This window comes from Sceloporus occidentalis, unplaced genomic scaffold (assembly GCF_023333645.1).
Source record: "Sceloporus occidentalis isolate IW3139 unplaced genomic scaffold, rSceOcc1.0.p SCAF_15, whole genome shotgun sequence".
NCBI classification, from domain to species: domain Eukaryota; kingdom Metazoa; phylum Chordata; class Lepidosauria; order Squamata; family Phrynosomatidae; genus Sceloporus; species Sceloporus occidentalis.
Genome location: NW_028316995.1, coordinates 15,372,037 through 15,396,119, shown reverse-complemented (window position 1 = coordinate 15,396,119; position 24,083 = coordinate 15,372,037). Strand labels below are relative to the sequence as shown.

At 37.9% G+C, this 24,083-nt stretch overlaps 1 protein-coding gene across 1 annotated transcript in view; it reads right to left on the bottom strand.

Annotated features, from left to right (window-relative positions):
• The window catches only part of LOC149303293 (ral GTPase-activating protein subunit alpha-2-like), a 143,850-nt gene that overhangs the window by 22,215 nt on the left and 97,552 nt on the right, over window positions 1-24,083 (bottom strand). The window contains exon 38 of the mRNA XM_089481423.1: window positions 21,490-21,617. Coding sequence (XP_089337549.1) covers window positions 21,490-21,617 — 128 coding nt within the window. The remainder of the gene's footprint in view (window positions 1-21,489; window positions 21,618-24,083) is intronic.

Below are 24,083 nucleotides of genomic sequence, written 5' to 3'. Positions count from 1 at the left end.
CTTAAATCAAAAGTACAGGGTCGACGACACAAAAAAAAACCAATAGAACTAGCAAGAGAATACATAATAGGAATTCAAGAAGCCATTACGGTCTATTCAAGCTATGGCAAGGTGAGCTGACATGTTTCAGACACAGACCAAGCCAGACAGGGGCTGAAGTTATTGCACATGGCAATATTTATATTGGGGCAAGTAGAAGGGATCTTAACAAATGTAGCGTAGATTTCTTCAAGATCTTCTCCTGCAAAGTAATCACCAAGAAGGTTGTGGTGGTCTGTGTTTGGCTGAATTTATCGCCAGAAGATGAACAAACTTACAAACTTTATCTCATATTTGTTTGCCTGCACGGCTTCAAAATATACAGACATTATTTCAATTCTTTGCTAAATAAAGCCTAGCCTAGGTAAATCTTGTTCCTGAACCACGTCTTGTCCGTGGAGAGCTGTGTAACAATGCAGGTGTTCTTTTCTACATGCCGTTGACAGCCATGTTCTGTAATTACCCAACTTGTTCTACAGGCAATTACCCAGGGACGAGAGCGCGGGGAGAGGATGCACGTTACCAGGCAATGCGGCCCTCTGTGTGTTGGTGCATTGCTAATCCCCTTCATAATGACGGTAACGTATACGTATTTCAAGAAGTCTCCTAATCAGCTTTTGCTTCAAGAAAGACGCGAGGAGTTAATTGAATCTTCAGGGATTTTATTATGTCTCACTTGGTGAAACCATTCAGCTGTCAATTCCTCCATCTCGGCTGAATGACCGGAAGGAAAAGACCGGAGACAAAAGCAGAGTCAAAGTGTCCGTAACAAGGACAGCGATGTCCAACACTAGGCTTGTGGACGTCATTGATGCATATATGGTGAAACGTCCACCACAAGCGCTCCAGGCACATGCAAAAAATGCGGGACCTCAAAGCGTTATACACAAAATTAATATAAAAACGTTCAAAACTTGATGCATTCCCCCCCCCCATTCAGGTCAAAGCATTTAACATGTGGACAAATGGCAAGATTATTTATGTGTATTTAAAGATCTGTCTCTCCAATCACAGCATAGTGTGCAGTACAAACAGAGATATTTTTGTATTGTGTAGGGGACTTTAAAGTGGGGAACCCATGGGCCAAATGTATTGATGGGAGATGACTATGCCATTGCTGCCCTAGAATGCTGTAACTAACATAGCGCTACATAGCTAAACAGAAAAAAGAAAACATTCTTAGCAGTACTAAAAAGGTTTGTTACAAATTTCTACAATGTTCTGTTAAATTAAAAGTTTTTCACAAAAAGAGAAAGAAAGAAACCGTCCAGGTAATCAGGATATCTAACTATACCTGTTTAGAACAAAATGACATATTTCAATGGCTGCCTATTTTAAGGTTAAATGTAAAAAAAAAAAAAAAGAAGACTTAACACGCTGCGTTCCAGAAAGAATGAATCTAATTTTTTTCATATGGAAAATGCATTACTCTGTAATGGCACTCAAAAGGGGAAGAGTGCATGCTGCTGTAAGTATATAAAAGCATTGAATAATATGTGTGATCGCTCATGGATACTCTATCACCAAGGTTCAGCAGGGTTCACCGCAGAGTAATACACCCTGTGATAATGGCCACCGACTTATTGACTTAAACAGCTATTAGCTCCCTGTCTGTGCGTGGAACCTTGCATCTGCAGCGTGGCATTCTTCCTCCATACATGCATTGTGTCTATCATAATGCTTTGTTACAATGGGATAGCGCTTTAATATTGTTTCTCCTGTCCTTGACACATTTAGCATGTTTTTTATTATCTTTTTTAAAAAAAAAATTCCAAACACCCCAATTAGATTAGCCTGGAAATGGGTGCGCGACACAAAATCACGCACTCAGATACCATTAATGGATTGCAACGAGGTTAACTTTAATCTTTTCTTGGTTTTATTATTTCTATGCACAGGAGTTCAAGACACACACTTACTACCTACATACTAAGGCCAACAAGAAATATTTTGGTAGCTGAACTCTCCAAAACATATTTTCATTCATTTAAGGCATTGAAGTGTAGCCGATTTCCAGCACAAACGGATATATATATATAAGTGTGTGTTATATATTATATATAATATATATATATATATATATATATATATATATATATATATATATATATATATACGTTCATCTCTTTGTTGCAGCTACTTAAACCTTCGGTAATTATGCTATAACTTTCCCTGGCTTAGTATCATTTATTATTATTTGTTGACTCCTAGCATTGCCATCAGTCTAGGCTTTTGGGATTCTCTGCTATGTTGAAGAGAGATGTTAAAATTCATAGGGACAAGATCTATGAACTTGGTCTAAACATAACTTGAGAAAATCATTATCCACAGTTCAGGAGCTTTGAAGGCCCTTCTTGAAGGAGAAACGTGCAGGGGTATTGAATCCCACTGACATACTTTGTGCACCCAGATCATAAAGTCTGTAGACTACTGTACTTATTACATGACTCTGCTTGTTAAAGTGTCCTCATTTAGTGCAGCGCATAAAAGAGACATGCAATAAGCAAAGAGTTTGCAAAATTGCATGGAAAGTGTACTCCAGTGCTGTGCAACACATTGAGGACTGAACCTCGGCAGCCCTGGTCTATTCTTTCTCTTCTAACATGGCAGAAAGCGCCTTCCCCTGATGGAACGCATATAGTACAAGTGACCATAATATGAGGAAGACGTGAAACTAGATCCGGACTGAATGCACAACTATTTGGTGACTGTTTTTAAGATAAAAACCTAACGTGGAAAACCAGTTAAGCCAGACATCTTCAATTTGTGTTCATGGAAGCCATAACTGTGTAATAGATGTGGGGTTCCCCAATCATGCAAAAAAAACAAACCACTGTTATCCTGCAAGGTTGGTTATGTGGCTGTGTGCACATTTAAACTGAAATATACTCTGTCATGAAGCCCCCTGACTGCTCCGTTAAAGTGCCTCATTAATACTGTGCTTTCCCCTTAATTTCATGATCATCTTTGTGTTCTAATCCACTGGACTTTAAACTGCTTCCAGCTGGGAAATGATCGGCCAGGAACAAACGTCACGTTCCGTCAGACAATGGGAGATCACAGTAGATGCCGTCATTTTTGTATCATTAAGAACTTCCTCGGTTTAAGGTTGGGGATCGGAACCTGGGATGTTTACGCGCTGGGTAGGAATATATGAAGTTGTACGTTCAATTCTCACTGATACGGCACAAACCTCCACGGATGTGCATGGTAAGCAGTGCATTGGCGTGATAATGCTCATATTGTCTATACACGACACATTTGTTGTTCATCCAGCCTTCAATTTCTCTAGAGAAAATTGAGACTGGTTCTGGATGAACTGGCTGACAGGAGCCATAAGGAATAGCAATTACAAAGTGTATCCGAGACTAGTTGACAATGGGTTTCTTATATTTATAAAGGTGGAACATGGATTTTCAGGCAAAGAGAACAATTTTAAAATAATAAAAAAGATACAGGTTAATTCTTTGCTGTCCTGCAACTATAAACGCTTGTATAATTCATGTAAAGGAAGAGGGAAGCTTTTTTTGCCTCTACTATTAGCTATTTTTTATTATTATTTGTAAAATACTGCCCTATATTGGCTTAGAGGTGTATAATTCAGACCGCAGCGGACAATCTGAGTAATTTTCTTTTTTTTAGGACATCCTTAATGAAGTAATTGGGTAATTAATGCATCTTTATTCAGTAACGACATATATCATGCTATATTTGTGCTTTTTTAGGACTGGAATTGGATTCTCCCACAGACTGAATACTGAGTATTATCTGAAAACAGTAAGAATATAATGAAGTGAGCTTATTCTAAATCTGATTGAAATTAATAACTGGATGCATTTTACTTAAGCGGGGATAAATGTAAAACACCATATGAGAACCAAGGTGAGAAAAAACGGGATTTGTATTTACTAAACAATCTTATAAACATACTTCAGTAGTCATAACGTGAAATGGAGAATGAGACAAAATGAAAATGATGCAGAGAAGTGAACACCTGCTCCTACATCTCACATCTTGGTTGGCAGCATCTACTTTCTGTGTCGTGAAACCTTCCAAACAGGTGGTATTTGTTTAAAGACATTAAATATGCGTCACGTAATTATTTTCATTTAGCGCTGAATACTTGTTAGCTGCTGGTAAATTATAAATATGAAGAAGTTATGAAATGTCCAAAGCAAGCAGATCGTAGACTTTTAAATAAAAAATAAAAATAAAAAAATAAATAAAAGATGTGCGTTACCGAACACACACACACACTGCCCAAAGCCTGTAGTATCATACTGTATACATATAGATCTATACCATAGTGCCAGTCTTAAAATATAGAGTGGAAATTAGGACACAAAATCTACACTCACTGGCCACTTTATTAGGTAAACCTGTTCAATTGCTCGTTAACACAAATAGCTAATAAGCCAATCACATGGCAGCAACTCAATGCATTTAGGCATGTAGACGTAGCCAAGACAACCAATCTGAAGTTCAAACCGAGCATTAGAATGGGGAAGAAAGTGGATTTAGGTGACTTTGAATGTGGCATGGTTGTTGGTGCCAGACGGGCTGGTCTGAGTATTTCAGCTGATCTACTGCGATTTTCACGCACAACCATCTCTAGGGTTTAGAGAGAATGGTCCGAAAAATAGAAAATATCCAAAGAGCGGCAGCTGTATGGACGAAAATACCTTGCTGATGTCAGAGGTCAGAGGAAAATGGGCAGACTGGTTCAAGATGACAAAAAGGCAATCATAACTCAAATAAACACTCGTTAAAACCAAGGTATGCAGCATACCATCTCTGAACGCACAACACGTCAAACCTTGAAGCAGATGAGCTACAGCAGCAGAAGACTAAACTGGGTGCCACTCCTGTCTAAGCACAAGAAAACTGAGTCCACAATTCTCACAGGCTCAACAAAATTGGGCAATGGAAGACCGGAAGAACGTTGCCTGATCTGATGGGTCTCTATTTCAGCGGAGACATTCGGATGGCAGGGTGAGAATTTGGCGTAAACAACTTGAAAGAATGGATCCTTCCTGCCTTGTATCAGCCGTTCAGGCTGGTGGTGTAATGGTGTGGGGGACACTTTCTTGGAACAATTTAGGCCCCTTAGCACCAATTGAGCATCGTTTAAACGAGACAGCCTACCGAAGTATTGTTGCTGACCATGTCCATCCCTTTATGACCACAGTGTACCCATCTTCTGATGGCTACTTCCAGCAGGATAATGCACCATGTCACAAAGCTCACATCCTCTCCAACTGTTTTCTTGAACATGACAATGAGTTCACTGAACTCCAATGGCCTCCACAGTCACCAGATCTCAATCCAATAGAGCACCTTTGGGATGTGGTGGAACGGGAGATGGATGTGCAGCCGACAAACCTGCAGCAACAGTGTGTTGCCATCATGTGCATATGGACAAAAATCTGTAAGGAATGTTTCCAGCACCTTGTAGAAAGTATGCCACGTAGAATGAAGGCAGTTCTGAAGGCAAAAGCAGGTCTAACCTGGTACTAGCAAGGTGTACCTAATAAAGTGGCCAGTGAGTATATATTGCCTTCATAAAGGAATCAATGCAAAACCCAAAATGCCAAATTTTCATTAGAAAAACATTGCCCATAGTTTTTCAGAAACAAGAGAAAAGAACATTTCCATAGCAACTTGCAAATAATTGAAGCAAACCAAATAACGATACTCTTGTATTTTAGGAACTTAATTGAATTCTATTTAACGAGAACTGAATGAATTTGGAAAATAATTAGTTTGACAATCAAACAACTGATTACTCAGGAAGGCTTTCTATAAAATGTAAAAAACAAAATATGCCGCATTATTTAAATGACAGACTTAAAATAACTAACTTTTTCAATACAGACTTATGCATTACTTTTAGAAAATTGTGACTTTTCACACCTTCAGTGGCACAAAAGATTTTTTTACTTGGTTATACTTAATATTATACAAAAACTTATCACTTGTACTTTTTGTTTTAAGTGTTTTGGAGATATTTAGTGTACTATCAAGGGACTACCTTACCTGAGAGAAGCGGGGGCCTGTACATATCGATGTCCCTTCCTAAAGTGATTCCGTAACCTCTAACCCTGCTCAACAGCCATTAAATATTAACAAGTGAGGAATAAGTTGAAGGGGAAAAATAATCATGCAAAGACCAAGACGTTAACATGGCCCATGGTATATAGACAAAGCCGGTCTCAAAAATACATATACGCTTTTTCTTTCTTCATAAGTGCAATTATGTAGCATTGGAGTTCTTGACCCACTTTAAAGCTAATGTTATCGTTATGGCAGCTGTGGCCAACAGTGGCAGAACTAATGGCGAAGGAGAGGTCCCAAGTGTCATGTCAACCACCAGAAACCGAGGAACCCAGAGCATACATGTATGCCTCTCTCCTTTCAATGATTAGATCAAAAATATATTTTAATATTTTCTCCCCATGAGAAAAAGCATGTACTAAGTTAACAATTACAGATAAGGCATTAGCCACATTAATCAACATGGTGTTACTCGTTCCGGTTGTGTTGCTTTATAAGATTTAAACAGCGTACCAAGGTTCAGTTTGGGTAAGTACCTAAAAATCCTTTTGATGGGTGGTTAGAAAGTAATTGAAAATGCTAATATCTCCTGCTTAAAAACACAGCCAGTTACTCAATGCGTGGGAAAACATTTGATAATATGACCGAGAACACGTCCACATTCAACACTGCTCAGAACTGAATTTAACAAGTGGAACATTTTAAAACGTTATACATCTATTTAGTTCCTCCATAACCGCAGGCATTCTAGAAGCATGACGCTGTGTCATTAATAAGTGTAGTCTTTAAATACGTAAAGAGACAGAATGGTAATCATGCCAGCAGTTTTTACCATAAACTCCATGATGATTTTAAAACAAATCACGAACTCTTTTCCCCATTTACAAAAATGAACAGGGGCACTAGGGCTGGCCCTGAGATGTCTAGCTGTCCAGACGAACCATTTCTCTAGTGCCCCCTCCGCGTGCTACTTGCTGTCGTAGGACAGAACCCGATGGCCTCCATCAGCTGAGCTCTCTAGGTTCCCTATATCATAGGGACTGTGGTGAGGGGAACCAAAGTGAGTGCCAGCGGGTGAAAGCTGACAATTAGTGAAGTACATTGGAGTTTGTGGGATTAAAACATACATTATGGCACGTGTGACGCTAAGTAGCAGAATTGTCAGTATGTCTATAACATTCCTGCTATGTAGGTCTATGGTCTAGTTTGGATCCAAACACGAAAACAGAAATGATTAAAAATACAATATTTAATGTGCGACTGAGAACAGTATCCTCTATGCAAAAGTAATATGCAACTGTATATAGAAACGGATGGAAAGGACATTGTATCTTAAAATCTTCTTTTGAATTTGATTGGTACCTGTAAGATCTCTCTGTCACTTTCCAACTAAACAGGTACTGTATACTTTAAGTATCCACATGGCAGGCCAAGGAAAGGCATAATAAAATGTCCCATTAAATACCAATAATATAACACTTAATACTGATTACAGAGGTATCAGAATGCATCCTTTGAATAAAAAAGAATAAAAAATTTGTCCAGCTGACAACCGTGAAGCCGCTCCAAATAAAAGCAATAGATGTGCATATTACCAGATCAAAGACTGGCCTGCACAAAAGACAACATTTACATGGCACGCACTTTCATCTTCCCGACAATTAATTGCCCTACATGGGGTAAATTACACAGAGTTTTGCCACAAGGACATCATTCGCACCTTAGCACAAAGAACGTTGCCTAAATATTTGCAATCATGCTAAACGCATTCAGTGCAAGGGGCATTGCAACCAACGAAACCAGAAGAAGATGTGTGTTGTTTTTACCATTTTGTTACCATGAAAAACACTTTATACCACAAACAACAGACCACAGAATGAAAACAGCCACTGCAAATTTGCATGTATATATTGTCCCTTATTTTAGGATGTGTTCATATTATAAAATGTACAGTTACTTGATCTGACTTTTATATAAATGTATTCCACCTGAGACTTAACACAACCCCTGGCTGTTAGCGCCAACAACAGGGTAAGATCAGTCTTTAGTTCTAAAGTTAATTTGCAATAACATATATTTCACTTGTATTTTCCCCAAAAAGTTGTAAATCAACATTCTTTTATAATAAGAAAGTGTTTAGTTGTTTTTTTTTAAGGGACATAAGTTACATTTCCTTTTAATGCAATGTATACTCCAGAATGCTATCACTGCTTTTACAGGGGTCCTACCCCAATATGTGCAGAACATCCTTGTTAAATGAAGCTACACTACAAACTACATTGGCTTAAGGGGTTAAAAGAAGAGGGGGTTCTACCCTATGCCAGTCATCTGTTGAAGCAGGTCCTCTGACTGCATTTTGAACACAAAGCAATCAAGCTCACTGGATCTAAAAGGGACTGAAGAGACAAAGACATGAATAAAATAGCTGCGAGGAGCAAGAGAGGGCAAAGCATACTATTCTGGCACAGTAAAGGTTAAACATAAATTTAAATAACCAAATGGATAGTCAGTGGCTTGTTGGGACCTATCAATTATAACAAAAAGCACTAAAGCCCTCAGACAGATATAATTGTCTGTCCTGCTCGCCATCAAATAATGCACAGATTAATAGGATGCATTTATTCAGGGCGGTGGAGTTTTGCATTTTGCATCGTCTCCCAGGAGAGCCTTAATATCAAATAACAAATCTTTGATGAGTGTTGAATGTATGACGGTTTGACGCCATATTTATACAACGGACCTGACCCATAAATTCAACTTTTAACCCTGAATACTGCTGGAGGTGACAGTTACAAATCCAAAATCACTTTTGTAGCCTTGAGTTCTTATAGTAATAATCATACATACTAGCTACTTCAACATTTCATTTAAAAAAATAAATAATAATAATAAAAAAAATTATAATAATAAATAAATAAATATATATATATATATATTATTGCTTATTTATACAAATGCCAATCAACAGCAAAGTAGCCCAATTCAGACATTGGATGGTCCCTCACGTTCTAGATTCTAAGCATGATCATGCATCAATCAAAGCTGTAGACAAATTTATTGATGTGGGTGCTTAAAGTAGATCTGTCACTTATCCTACACTATTTTTTACAGAAATAAACCAATGTTTATATACAGATTAATATATATATATATATATATATATATTATATTTAAATCCACCTTATATGTATACCATAGGGAAAGGTCGGCTTCCTTTCCTCTAATATGCATGATTATCTCTGCCCTTTTGTTAGGTTGCAAAGTGTTGTTGATTCAGGAAGCCTTTGTAAAGATGGGATGAAGAAAAGGAGATAACTTAATGACAGGTAATTGATTAGTTAATGATGGACCCGCTGCAGCGTGTTATTATATTGGCTATGAAGACTTGACATTCTAAAGTGAATTATTAAACGATTATTAAACACAAGCTATATGTAGTTTCAAGAAACAAATGTAAATATGCTAAACGGTTATGATGGTGACCGTTCCCCTTTGTATTCATTAACAGAGCCAAAGATTAATCCGTCCTGCGTTTTTTCACCAGGATGTGGGAACTGATGTTCCGCTGCTCGGGAAATGCTCTCAGGAACAGGTGCAAAGGAAAATATCTTCTCCCAGGCGCCTGAAGAGTAGCAATCTAATTTTAAATAGATCAGGTTGTATCATGTTGCAAAATACCAGGTGAATCATATTAGAATTCAACTGGTTAAAACATACTGATGTCCTCACGCAGCAAAAAGAAAGTTAGTTTTCCTTGCGTCGAAGAAAAATGGACTTCATATGTTCCAAGAACCTTCAAAAGTAAGAAAAAAACCATAAATGGGCTTCATAAAACATTACATTAGCAAATCTGTTCTCTCATTAGTCTACCTAATCCAACGATCTGGCAGAGTCAAAGTCCAGCTTTGTTCCCCATGAGGCCAATACAATGATAAAATACAGTAGCTTTATTAGAAGGAAGGAAAAAAAATCTTCTTTGAAAACCCAATTTTGAGAAACACTAATTAAGTATTCTAATAATGAAAAATCTAATCCCTCTGCAACTCTTTTCAAGTATTATTCTAAGTGTGAGTTTTGGGATTCCATAATGAACATCAGTGCGAGATTTTTATTTTAATCAATGAGCAAAAAGCTGGAATGTAAATCCTATTCATCATCTCGAGAATACTAAGAGGTTTTTTTCTTCTTCTTACAAGGGAAAGAACATGCAGAATGTTCATTAATTAAACAGTACTTGAAGAACAGATGGAATGGCTATTTGGTCTCTAATTACTGAAAGTTGGCATGTAGGTTTGCAAACCTTAATGAGGTTCAATAAAACAAGTGGTTGAACATCAATCGCAATCAGGGGAAAAAAAACGTAAGATGAGCCGACTTGTTAAGCAACAAGTCATAAAACCTCAGCATAGTCACATAATGGAATTTAAGAGATTATTAGAAAAAAAAAAAAGTTAGATGTATTGAAGCTCTGAGTAGAAGGAACATTTGAATGAAGAATCAATGGGAGGTCAAAGTGGTTTGAAGAATTGATGATCTTTCGAATAGTGGTAGCTGTCTCTTCCAGCACTCTCAAGCAACTGGCAGATAATAAACTACCTGATAATCACCATCTAAAAGGTGTTTTTCCCCTAAACTCAGCACTGAAAACACAACAGTCCAGCATGGCCGGATTACACCAGAGTGGCATATAGGGGGGTATAAGGCATTTCTGGGGGCAGAGTGGCAAATAAGGGGTTAAAAGGCATATCACGGGGCAGAGTGACATATAGGGGGTTAAAAGGCATATCATGGGGCAGAGTGGCATATAGGAGGATATAAGGCATATCAGGGAGGCAGGGTGGTAAGCATAGGGGCAGATATGCATAACTGGGGGGGCAGGTTGGCAAATAAAAGGAAATAAAAACATTTTTTTCTCAATTATAGCTTTTATTAAATATGATAAAAAAGTTTACATTAATATTTACTAGTAAAACTTTTTTCCTATAGGGTCATCCTATATTCAGGCTTCCCCCCCTAAACTATTCAGATTTAGGGGGGTCGTCTTATAATTGAGCAAATATGGTATGTTTTTGCAAGTATTCATCAAGTTGTTTAAATGTCTGTACAGAGTCTGATAAAACTACCTCTGCAGGCAGAGAATTCCACATCCTTATTGTCCTAACTGTAAAAAAACCCTTTCCTTTTCCTTAGACTAAATCTCCTTTCTTTCAGTCTAAATGCGTGACCACGTGTCCTATGCATAGTCCTGTTTATGAATGGATTTCCACACAATGGTTTGTATTGGCCCGAATATATTTGTATAATGCTATCATATTCTCCGTGAGGCGCCATTTTTCTAAACTAAACAGAATTAAATTTCTTAACCTTTCTTCACAACTAAAGGGTTCCATTCCTTTTATTAATTTTGTAGTCCGCCTCTGCACCTTTTCCAGTGCTATGATATCCTTCTTTAGAATAGGTGCCCAAAATTGCACACCATATTTAAAGTGTGGCCTTATCGTTGATTTATAAAGAGGCAAAATTATATCTTTATCCCGCGACTTGATGCCCCTTTTTATACACGACAATACCTTACTGCCCTTAGCAACTGCTGACTGTGATATGTGAAATAGCAGGTAAAATCTGATTCGTTAAAATTATATATATATATATATAAGTCAGAGCAGCCAAAAAAGGCTATCTTATGGTTTCGCTGGATTTATTTTAAAAATATACTATTAAATAGATTTCTTGCAGGCAATGGCAGAGGGGTTCTCACTAAAGCTGGTGTTGGCAGGATAGTGTACAGGAGAGCTGCAGTCTCACTAAGCATCATGAAAAGCCATCCCCAGTGAGCTGGCCCTGCATAATGCATAGTTCAATCATTGAGATGACGTTAAGGATTACTATTGACTATACATTATTATTTTCTTGGAGCTGCATTTTTCAGGAGTGACAGTGCCCTTGGATTGGATTTAAAAGGGAAACACAACCATACTAGTTGTATTACTTGTATCAGATCTAAAAACTAATATAATATATATATAATTATATATTAGATAGCTGCATATTAGCCATTTCTGTGTGTTCTTACATGGTTATCTGAGCCCGATCTTTTAGACAAGCACTCTATCGCCTTATCATACAGCCTTACAGTATGTTCAGTCTTATTAGCAATGTCATATGCGGGACAGAGGTGTTAAATATTAAAAAAAATGCCCCTTGAATCGTGTTTCGAAAGGTGTTTTATAAGAGGTACAAACATTCCTCTTTTTTTAATTTCTGTAGCCATTTATTTTCAGATTTGGCCTTTCAAAGTAACTCTGTCTCAGCCACACTCTAGCAATTCAGTCCATTTACTTTCTATTTACATATTACTTTCCGTGTAATACGTAACTTGGGTTCATAATAGCGTGTGACTTAGGAGGACAGTGACATTGCTGGCCGGTAAGAGTGTCTGGCTGGATTGGTAAAACTGAACATAACGTAAGGCTGTATGATAAGGCGGTAGAGTGCTTGGCTAATAGATCAGGCTAAGATAACCATGTTAGAACACACAGAAATGGCTAATATGCAGCTATCTAATATATAAATATATATATATGTTTTTAGAAAGTTCCTTTTTAATCTGATAGAAGTTTATTGAGGTATCATATAAAACAGACATCATTACTCAATACCTTTCCATTGTTTTTTTCCATATATATATATATATATATATATATATATATATATATATATATATATATATATATATATATACACATATATACTTGTTATCACATTTAACGTATAATCATACATATTGCTCATGCTGCAATATACAGTCCATCCTGTGGCCGGATGCAGTTTAAATTCCTGATTCTTACCAACAAAGTTCTCTGTAACTCTAAACCGCATTACTTTCACCTCTTGTCACCCAATCTGTGTCCTCTGCTAATGACCGGCAGCTTTCCTCTACTCTCTGATTTGCATGCAGAGCTCGGTGGACACAGACCTCGACCGCGTCGCCCACTAAAGACTAGTTCTTTTCATTTCCTGCAGCCCCCAAGAGTGGCACCAAATCATTAGTGTGTCTCCCAAGGCACCCAACAGGTGTATAAAATGTATTTATAAAAAACTAAATAAAATCCTGCACCTACACTGACCGATAGCCACACTTTTAAGCAGGCCAATTCCTTAGAGCAGTGGTTAATATTCTGTAGCTTTCACGAGCTGATGAACTACAACTCCCATGATCCCCTTCACCAAGAGCCGAAAGGTAAGCATGCAGCTAATAGTCTTTGTGCAGTTTTCCAACACAGTCTTCAAAGACTTTGTATAAAAGCCAAAGAAAATCCACATTTTGCTGGCAGTCAATGATCACATTGGTGTCAGAATATCATTTTAAAAGCAAATTTGGACGTGGTAGTAATTTACACATCATTTTATTTATAAAGCGCCAGCAGAATCTGTAGCCTTTTATGTCCAGAGTCCAAGGGAAATAAAACCGGACAGCCTGTTAAATTCAGCAGGATGGGGAAAAGCACATTTAACCCTTAAATACAGAAACTTAATTAGAAACATCCCTGGCGCGGTTAAATGCTCAAACTTCATCATGTAAAATGCTGTCCAATTCACAATTGTGCTGGGAACACTTAATTATCATGTGATAAAAAAACCAAGAATTGGTAGGCCGCTTCCATGGAAACCGAAATAACGTCTTAAGAGTTTCCGTAGCGAGTATAACATTCCAGATCTGCAAAGGCTCATTCACTAATTTACTAGACAGAGGAGTTTATGTTTTCTCTAAGCGGAACGGCACCTTGAACACGTCTATACTAGCTCCCAATTTTAAGATGTAAGATCTATTAAATGATGTATTAAAATGATATATTTTAGCAGTACCTCATTTTAACCATTCAGCTGCCAGGAGGCTATTGTATCGCTCCCCTCCCTCCCCTTTTGAACTGGAGAGGTTAAGACCTTGTTCTTTGTAAGTCTTTATAGCCCCAAGCGTTAAAAGTGTGGGTGTGGAGGCAGGCTTTTGTTTGGAGAAATTAGCAATGCTATGAGTCAGTGTGCATTAGTGGCAGAATAGTTTTGCATCTTGTATGAATCCAGACACCATATGCCAGGCGAGGCCCTATCGCTTTATTCGGCGGCGTTGCTGACAGGCAGACACGTGGGTATCCCCCATGGAAAGGCTGTCTCTTCTCAGCGGTGAGTGCAGGAACCCAGTGATCTGAACACATCAGACATTGTAACTAGCAGCAGGAACAGCTGGTAAGCTAGCGAGATGCAATGGCAATACAGATCTAGAATGTTAATGTGACCCAGTGAACTGACAACACAAGCAGAAAAGAAAATTATCTCAATTGTGTTCCAAGCCCAAAAAATTAACCACCACTATGCCAGGAAGCAGGCGCATTGCACCGTACACTCCCCTTAGGAAAAGTGACGTAATATACCAGAATGACAAGTTGTCCGTATATTTTACATTATAAACCAAGATGTTTTTTCACGCCCCGGTAAAAGGGAAAGCGGCATGCATTTTATAGATTTTAATAATTAAAATAATAATACAAAAAGCTTCTTTTAAACAATGCACACGGTTCGGAAATTTATTCCTGGAGGCTTTCCGTTGAAATCTGCATTGGCATTGAAAAATGACATCCAAAGGGAATGCTAATGAATAGCCCTGCTTAATATTCCCCAGCGCGAAGGCTCCTCAAAAGCTCAGTGATATGTGTATTATGGCCCACTGAGTGGCGGCTGGCTACCGCGTTAATCCCACATATTTAAGTGGAAGGAAAATGAAGCTGATGGTGTGTTTGAGATGTCGACTGTTCAATTAACCCCTAAAGTGCTACAGTGGTTTGCAAACATCCTATATAAATATTTTGAGATGTGAAACTGGGAAATAATAGGAGCGTGCTGTGTCTGCCATAAACTCTAGAGCAATGGCTAAATGCTGCAGAAAAAAAATAAAAAATCTGCATACATATTTCTCAAAAACATTGTCTGTATGTATATATATATATATATATATATATATATATATATATATATATATACCTATACCAAAATTTTAAGAATGTTTAAAAAATAAAGCAACCCGTGCCCAACAGGTTAGGTTACAAACAAATCTAATGGAAGGGAGTTGCACAAAAAAAAAAAAAAAAAAGCATAAACACAATCGCTAAATAGTAAAAAAAAAATAATAAAAAAAAAAAATAAAAAAATCACTCATGCTTGCCTATATATTTATGTAAGTGCTTTATACACTTTTACTTGTTTTTGGTAATAAAAATGATATATATATTTTTTTTTACTATTTAGCGATTGTGTTATACATTTATTTTTTTTTGTGCAACTCCCTTCCATTAGATTTCACCGATACCCAAGGTATACATGTCCATAATGTACACGCTCATCATGCCTATCAAAATAGGTATAAAATTGAAGTATGTGTGTGATGCACAGTGCGTGCTTGTGTTATGAATATAGTAGTGATGAGCAAGCCCTCTAAGTGATGGTAAAGTTTTTGCTAAGAAATGAGATCCCATTTGGGTAAAACGTTATATCAAACTACACTGTGGGAGAGACCTCTTGATATTCAGCATTCATTTGAGGTTCAAACGTTTTATAGACAATATTACAAACTGTCTGTCTTAATTGTGACAGTACCGAAATAGTTAAAGATCAAAGGGCGTTCTCATCTGCCCCAATGTTTGTTAGGATTTTCCATCAATGGAGACTTTAAAGATACAATGTATTTTATACAGGAAATATAAAAATAGTAATTATTTTAGAATTCTTTAAAACCAGCAGATGCTACTATGTGCCAAATACTGCATTACAAACGTTCATAAAGCTCTGTAAGAAATTGGCCAGCTAGTCGAGAGCTTCACTTTGTAAAAAGGCAAATTCAGAAATTAATATATTTAGAAAGAATCCATGCTATATTAAAGTTCCCTATAGTTTCAAACATCAAATCATTTGGATGAGTGCTGGGATCTTGATCCGAATTTATCACAGAGGAAGCGATAACTGGAAGAAACCAGTTTGGCTAAACGATCATTACAAATAATGTTTGTAATTAATACATTCTGAATGAATTTACCAATAATCAAGTTTCATTGAGCGCTAATATGCGATCTACTGTTTAAGACCGCTGAATTCATGATTCATATATGAAGTGGACTACGAGTAAGAGCAGAGGCACTTTTTTCACAATCCTATGTAATACCACGTAAAGGATTTGGCTTGCATGAGTTATTACAGGCTAGGGTAGATTAGAGCCATCGATTGATGCCTGGAGATGTTTCTCACTGCGAGAACGGAAGGTAAGCAGTAGAGACAGGCAGCTAAACTATCGATCTGGAGCAGCAGGGAAACCACACTTCAAAATGAAGGTCAGGGCTGCTTTATCCCACCTGTTACAACTACCGCAGAGATCATCAAGACACAGCCAAGATTGGTGTTACTTGGGCAAGTGCTTATGCCTCAAAACCCCAGCCTGTCTTGAGATAACTGGTTACAAAAACTGACGGAAACGGCTCAAGATGGCAAGTTAAATCTCATGCTTCCAATCTGAACGACGGCAGACAGACCTGTCAATCAGAGATGATCATCTTGCAGGACAAAGCTGTCAGGTGCCACAGCAAATACATTGTAGCAGCAATGTCAGATTCCCTTTGAGAGTTTCCTAATCGTTGCCAATTGAGTCCTTGTGCTACAGTCTGAAAGGTCCACTTCAGTCTCCATTAGAAATAGAATAGTGATGGGGGGTTGGAACCGCCAATAATAAGGTTCCCATGCCATGGGGCAAATTTTAGTTAAAATTAGTTACAAAAGGCATATACTTTGCCCATCCTATGTATACAAACATTATTTTATGCCGATTTCTTTATTCTGTACTAACTGTACTAAAGTGGATTTCTTTATTTTGTATTACTAAGGAAGAAAGAATTTCTGTCTGATAAATGATCTTAAAAATCACAGCAGTGGCTCAAATGAGTCTTTTGTCAATGTTGATTCGTTTTATTGATTCCCTAACAAAGACAAATATGCAAAGTTGCATATGCTTTCACGGCCTCGCAGGTCAATGCCTGTATTTAAGGAACTCGGAGGTCCTGAAAGCTTATGTGAGGGAATTTAAACATGCGCTAGACCGGCATGAAGCTATCCTGAAGAGTAAATGTGCAGACTAGATGGGCTGAATGGTTCCTACGTGCGGTTACATTCTGTGTCTCATTATTTTTGTGGCGCTTATTGGCCCTATGTTCAGATGACCGCTTATACCTGTTCTGTTGGATGCCACTGTATGGCATTATACAGTCAATAGCCTGAAATGCAAAAACACAATGAAGTTGTCTACCAAGAAATAACAATTAATGTTCATGAGCTCCTTACATTAGTTAAATTAACAATATACAGCAAGATATGAGGATTGTACTCAACCAGTCATTAGAGGTGAGAAAGCTCTTTCATGAAGAACGGTCTCACATTAAGCCTCCCACCAACTCCGCAAACATAGCAGAAACGTATCTGTAAAGACAGGTAGGGGTCATTACTACCGCTAACTCAGGACCAAAGAAACTGAACACCTAAATAACCACCGGCTGACCTCTTCTTCAGACTCTGCTGACGTCTAGCCACGCAGCGTTTAACCGAAGCTATTCAGCTTTTGAACAAAAAGGCTTGTTTGAAAAACCAAGTGTGCTTTTATTTGGGCTTCAACAGAAAAAGACGATAATAGGCTAAACACTCCTCTACATATGATGGACGAAAGTTCTGATTTCTTTAACGACACACAAACCAAAATAACAATCTCTAAAAAACCAAATCGTGTCAAAATAGTGCTAATGCTTCATTTATGTTATCTGAACCCTGAAAATGTACTCTACTTCCTACTGCACGTGTGATTCTATAAGTGACTTTGGTCAATATATGGATATAAAAAGTATGTCCATACATTAAAGTATGTGCTGCTAAAAAATGCTATAGGATAAATATCGGCTCATGCGAATGGCACTAACACTTAGCTATGATTCACTTAACCCAAAAGCACGCATTTATAACAATTATAGTCCACGGTCTGAAAAACCACATTTACAGCGTTTAATTCCAACACAGCAACTATCACCAAAAATACTCTCTCCCCCTGACCTTTTATTTTCACACAACAAATTGAATAATTACCATAATAACACCGCTTCACCTCATTAGTCGCCAGTCAAATCAAGCCATTAACGGCGCAGGGGTATCAAAAGGAATACACTGGGAGTTACGAGCCTTATGATTTATTTGAGGGTTTATTTGAGAAACTAAGAGTTGTAGATGCGCTGAGATAAAACATATTTTATTATCAGAACGTTTATCATTTATTTATAAGGAAGAGACGATTTTCCTAGCAACCTTACATGGAGGGAAAAAAACCAAACATAAAACGCCGGTCCCTGTTCTTGTGAGCTTACAATCTATTATGCATTAGAAGAAGCTAACCCCAGAGAGTTTCAGAATCCCTGAAAAATCATCTATTCAATTAAATTATGCATTATACAGGGCTAGCTCAGCTCTTTCAACAGAAGATCTCAGAGGTTTGCCTTCAAAAGACATGGTTTATACGGAAAGACGGAATGTTCCATCTAACCTCATGACTTAGTGAATGTCATACTTTTTACAAAGGCTTTCCACGAGGCAAAAAAGGTTCACGGCCCGATCTCTTATGCCAGTGTTTTCCTTCCAAAAAATACAAGTATACATGCTAAATTAGAGACATTTCAACTTTTCCAAAATTTTGTGACACCACGATGTTCTGAAACATTGCGGATAAATATATGGCGCCACAGAACGGTAACATAATATCGAAAATTAATTGGCTGGTTAACAAAAACAATTATTTGCGAATCATTTCTAAAACACATTGATGTTAGTAAAATAATTTCTAAAAGATCATTGGTTTCTACAGACCCCCCCCCCCCATCTATTTGCAATGAATAAGAACAAAAATAAAGCCCAGTACCAAAACGTACTAAGGAACAGCAGTGGAATTTGTCATCGTGATCAGATGATTACAGTGCAGACCCTGGAGATTTTTCAATGGCTCAGCAGGTTTTTGGTCCCCATGGAAACGAAATCTCTCGCATTGTCCTCCACTCAGCTGGAGTATTGAATGTTGGGGCCTTTTGTGCATGATGAGATTTCTTCCTACAACCTTCTAGCAACAGACTTCAGTGCTTCCTCCTAACTCCCTTCTAATTGAGATGCAAATGAACCTCTGCGGCTGATTACGCGAGCCTTAGAGCTTCTGACAAGTGCAGCTGGAACTAGAGTTCGCAGACGTTCCAACAAGTGACTTCAGCTGTCTTTACTTGAAAACCGCTGCCAAGGCTCTAACTGCAAGGAGTGCCAATCCGTGGCTCTTGAGATCCTCATGAACCATGCCTAGCTAGGGGCTGGTCAACATAAATGGAAGGATTTCATTTAACAAGTGGAGAAAGGGAAGTAAGAGAGTCTTGAAGTTGCCCTCAAAGATATGGACTTGACGTTAAATAATTCCTTACCCCAAGGCAGAAATTACAAAGTCATAAATATAGTGTAGCCACCTAACATTCTGAGCTAGGTGCAGAATTTAATGTGGAAGGACTTTGCTAAAAGCCAGAGAGATATCTTTTTCCAACAGCAAAGTTTCCTCTGACAAGAACAACATTTCCAACAGTCAAGTAAAATTATGATGGTTTTTCCACAGATATATGAATGGAAGGACTAATTACATGTGGTCTACAGAATGCTGAATTCTCTGTAGCTAGTACACAGCAAAATGATTTCCAAAGTTGGGTTGATAATGCTTATTCCCTAGTTATGGATCAAGATCTTTTTTAGAACGATATTTCTTTTAATAAAGTGCGGCCCACTTCGCGTCATTTTGCCTTTGCAATGGAGATTTAACTTCCTCATGGGATTCCGACCATGCAATCGGGAACAGAACATGTTCCTATCCCATTTGTGATATCGCTTATATTTACAAGATGGACAAAAGTATAAAAGTAGAAGCTACTCCTACATCTGAAATTAGTATAATCACTCAATACCACTAACAATTCTTCATATAACACTTCTAGAATACAGTTAAACCTGAAAATAGGAGAGTCCTTAATGAAGAATGAAGAATCTGTATAAAATATAGGCAAGCTTTGGTTCAAACCTGTCATAGATCCAACACCGGGCCCTGCGTGGCTAGTAAAGGGTAGAGCAATGTCAACGCCTACATATGGACGCACACAAGAGCGAGACTGGCTCAGTGAGCAGAGTCCGAGGTCTGGCTTGTACCTCTAGTATGAAACACGCATACATGAATCCTTTGTATTTTAGTACATTGGGAATCTTGTAAGATAGTTGTCATTCACTAAAGCTAAGCTGGTTCATTGGATGTTTAAACATCCCATGGTTGCCTTAAATGCACTTTACAAGGTTCCAGGTGGTCACTGACCTAGTGAGTTCAGGTGGGAAGTTGGGCTGATATCGGCTCAAGTTAAAATGAGTGAAAAATCATTGAATGGTGGCACTTGGCTTTTAGCTAACAGAGTCTTTGTCCAACATAAGTTCATGTTCATGATAAATTCACAAAAAAAAAATCAAGTATCTATGTAGATTATAGTTTATTTACATGCTGACAGTGCTACTAACTTGGTATTTTCAAGATAATATTTAATAGAAATGTTGCAGTATTTTTTGTTTCTGGGTAATCTATTAGGTTATTTTTAATCAATTCTATTAAAAGTTACGTTTGAAACACCTAGGGTAGGCTCTACACTAATTGCATATGGTTAATATATTTTCTTATTTCTGATTTGTCTTCTGCACATTTAATCAGTTTACTTTATAACATGTTCTATGTTATACTATGGGATTTTAAAAATTAAACCTGACCAAAGTTCATACAGCTTGTACCAAGAAACCAAACACTCTATCTTGTATATGTTACACTGGGATATTTCTCCATTTTCTAAGCTATTTTATGGGGCTATATAAAATCTGAGGGATATCAGTGTAAATATTTGGATCCTTTTTTCTCCCTTAGTGTTATTTGCTGAATTGGGATTTTTGGAAGTTATGAAAGGTTCACTCTGGGGAGTATCCTTGGCAAAAGGTGGCCTTTGTTTAATGTACAGGCAAATCAACAAGATAGTTTCCAACACTAACAATACAATATGCAGAGCCATCTCAGTTGATCTTCTTGGAAAGCATAGTTAAGCCGGTGACCTGAAATATTAAACTTACCTGCAGGGTACGTTTTCTAGAAAGAAAAAATATATATAAAAAAATTGTTAGTGCTGACATTTTCTTATCAGTGACAAAAAAACCTCACCAGTCTAGTATATTGTCCACGTGGATCCCATACATAGAAAGGAAAACAATTAAAAAGGATACAAGCTCTGGTAAAGTGGTATGAGGGACTTCACAGATCTGCTGGCATTGATGCACGTTGCACGTACAAGACTCGGTAAAAGCTTCTCCGTCACGATTGCACCATCATAAAGTGGGCCAAAAAATGGCACCTAAGAACAGAGGGAATTAAATGTATACGTTAGGATGGGTTTATCATGACCATTTCTACTATATTTGCAAAGCAGAAACACAATCGAAAGCATTGAACTAAGGACATCCCAAATCCCTAAAACACATTAAAGTGACGGAAATTGGCACAAATGTTACAAATTCATTATGGGTCCAAGGCACCCGATACTGACAACAGAATATAATCCGAGGTTTATACACTCAGTTATTTTATATCAAACAGATGTAGCTCCTCTAGATTCATACATGAACCCAGTAGTATCGCTTGATGCTATGTGCTGCAGGGTCGGTTTAACTCTCTGGAGCGCTGGAGCTGGAGTGCAGATAAACCATGTAAACACTTGTGGATACCCAATTTGTAATTGTTAAACAGTTCAAAGTATCGTATGTGTTTATAATAAATTTGTGTGTTGGAAATCTGAGCATCACAAGGTAAAATACTGTGGGCATGTCAGTATATCCTCATGTAAGAAATGTTGAGGTGACCTTCCCTTTAAAATAGCCAGATAATGTTGATATTATACAGAGAAACACAGAATTCGACAGCAGATTTGGCCCATTTAGTAATTTTTCTGCTCTAAAATCCTCAAACCCTACTTGGTTGGTCGTCTCAACGAGAGCTTAAAACAGCCAATAAGTGGCAGGAAAGCCACTGAAATTAACCCCTGGAGCATCACCAAGCCAGCGTTGGAGCTAGCTGGCAGTAAGTATACTACCATTGAAATGTTTGGGGTCACTTAGATGTTTTCATGGAAAAGAGGGACATTTCTAGCGGTGTAACAAATTACAAAGGGGTTTTCTAATGATCACTTAGCCTTTTAAACCTAAACTTGAATTAGCGAACACAACTAGTACACAGGAGTGATGGGAGTGATAAAGGGCGTCTGTAAAAATCAGCCTTAGAAACAATTGCCACTTACAACATTAACGTTGTCTATTTCTGTTCCATTTGCTGTTATTTTAAGGGGCAAAATTTGCTTTGCTTTAAAAAAAAAAAAAAAAAAAAAAAGGACATTTTTAACTGACCCCAAACTTTTTGAATGGTAGTGTATATCTCACACCTATAGCATGCCATAGGGCTGGTGGTGGGAAAAGCATATGTATTATATTTGGGAGGGGGGGGTCTGCATAATTCAAGGGAGCCTTTCAGTATTATCTCCAACTCAGCTGGGGACACTGTACCATTTATAAACCCCCTTCCTAAGCTTCTGTTCCTCTAAAACTAGTGGGACAGAAATCCTAAGAGTTTTGTAGCTCTTCACTGAACTCTTTGCAGAATATCTTTACTATTATTATGTATTGATTTATATAGTTTCATCTGCAGCACTGTACAATGGGAATTCAGGAGATGGGCTCTCCAGAGTTGTCGTCTAGAGCACTAGAAGGTTGAACACTGTCCAATTACTTGCTTATAGGGTTCAATGTGGTGGTGTTTGCCAGACCATTGCTTTCTCGGAAAAAAGAAAATCAGCTCTATGGAAAAAAAAAATATGAATAGTGATACTTAAATGATGTTTAACCCCTACGGGGGTACTTGTACATCCTAAAAAGCATTCAATAAAGCCCTTTAGGACATATATGTATATCCTGACTTTCCTTTACACCGCCTGGACTCCCCCTTGTCAGCAGAAGCCAGCATCACCGTTACACAAGGAATGCCCAATTGGGCATTCCCTTCCAGGAAATAATTAAAAAAATACTAAATTGACCTAGCTCTACATGTGCAAAGTATAACCCCGTTCACTACGCCCAAACTCTTTAAGTATGTGGGGTATATGTCTGTAATCAGGGGATGTTGGCAAACACAAATTCAAACTCGTCATTGTTCAAGAGCGGCACCTAAAGCGCATAAGAAAGCTTTTTACACAATAGCACTGACAATTATTCTTGGCATTTATGGTTTCAAACAAAATAAATATTTGTTCTGAAAAATGAGGGGTCATTTTTGTGGGGAATCTTAATGAAACCCACATACGGTAAAAATACAAGACGTAACGTACCAAAACCCCCTGGGACTAAAGGGGTTAATTATTCGGCTAACCTTAAAACATTTAAATATCTGCCCCATGGTGAGTATCAAGGAACATAGCTGAGACTATAACCATAATCATGTCATATTTGCTAAGGGTGGTCAGTATAACGAGGGGAGAAATGTATTACACAAGATCAGATTTATCCTATTGTTGCTTCATCTTTCACTATTCAGAGGACTGAACGGCAAAGCAGCTGGAATGCCAGAAGCTGCTACTTCTAGAGGAGATGCTCAAATAGCTAGGTCAGAAAGCCCCTATGAAAACGAGAGGATCGATTGCCCCAGTCATGGCTGCCTGCTCTCCCTGAAGAGCCCAGCGGGGCAGATTGAGCAGGCGCTGTGTGAGAGACAAAGTGCTTCCTCTGCCTGCACTATGCTACTTTGATAAGCTCACCCAGATGCTCCAGGGATAAAA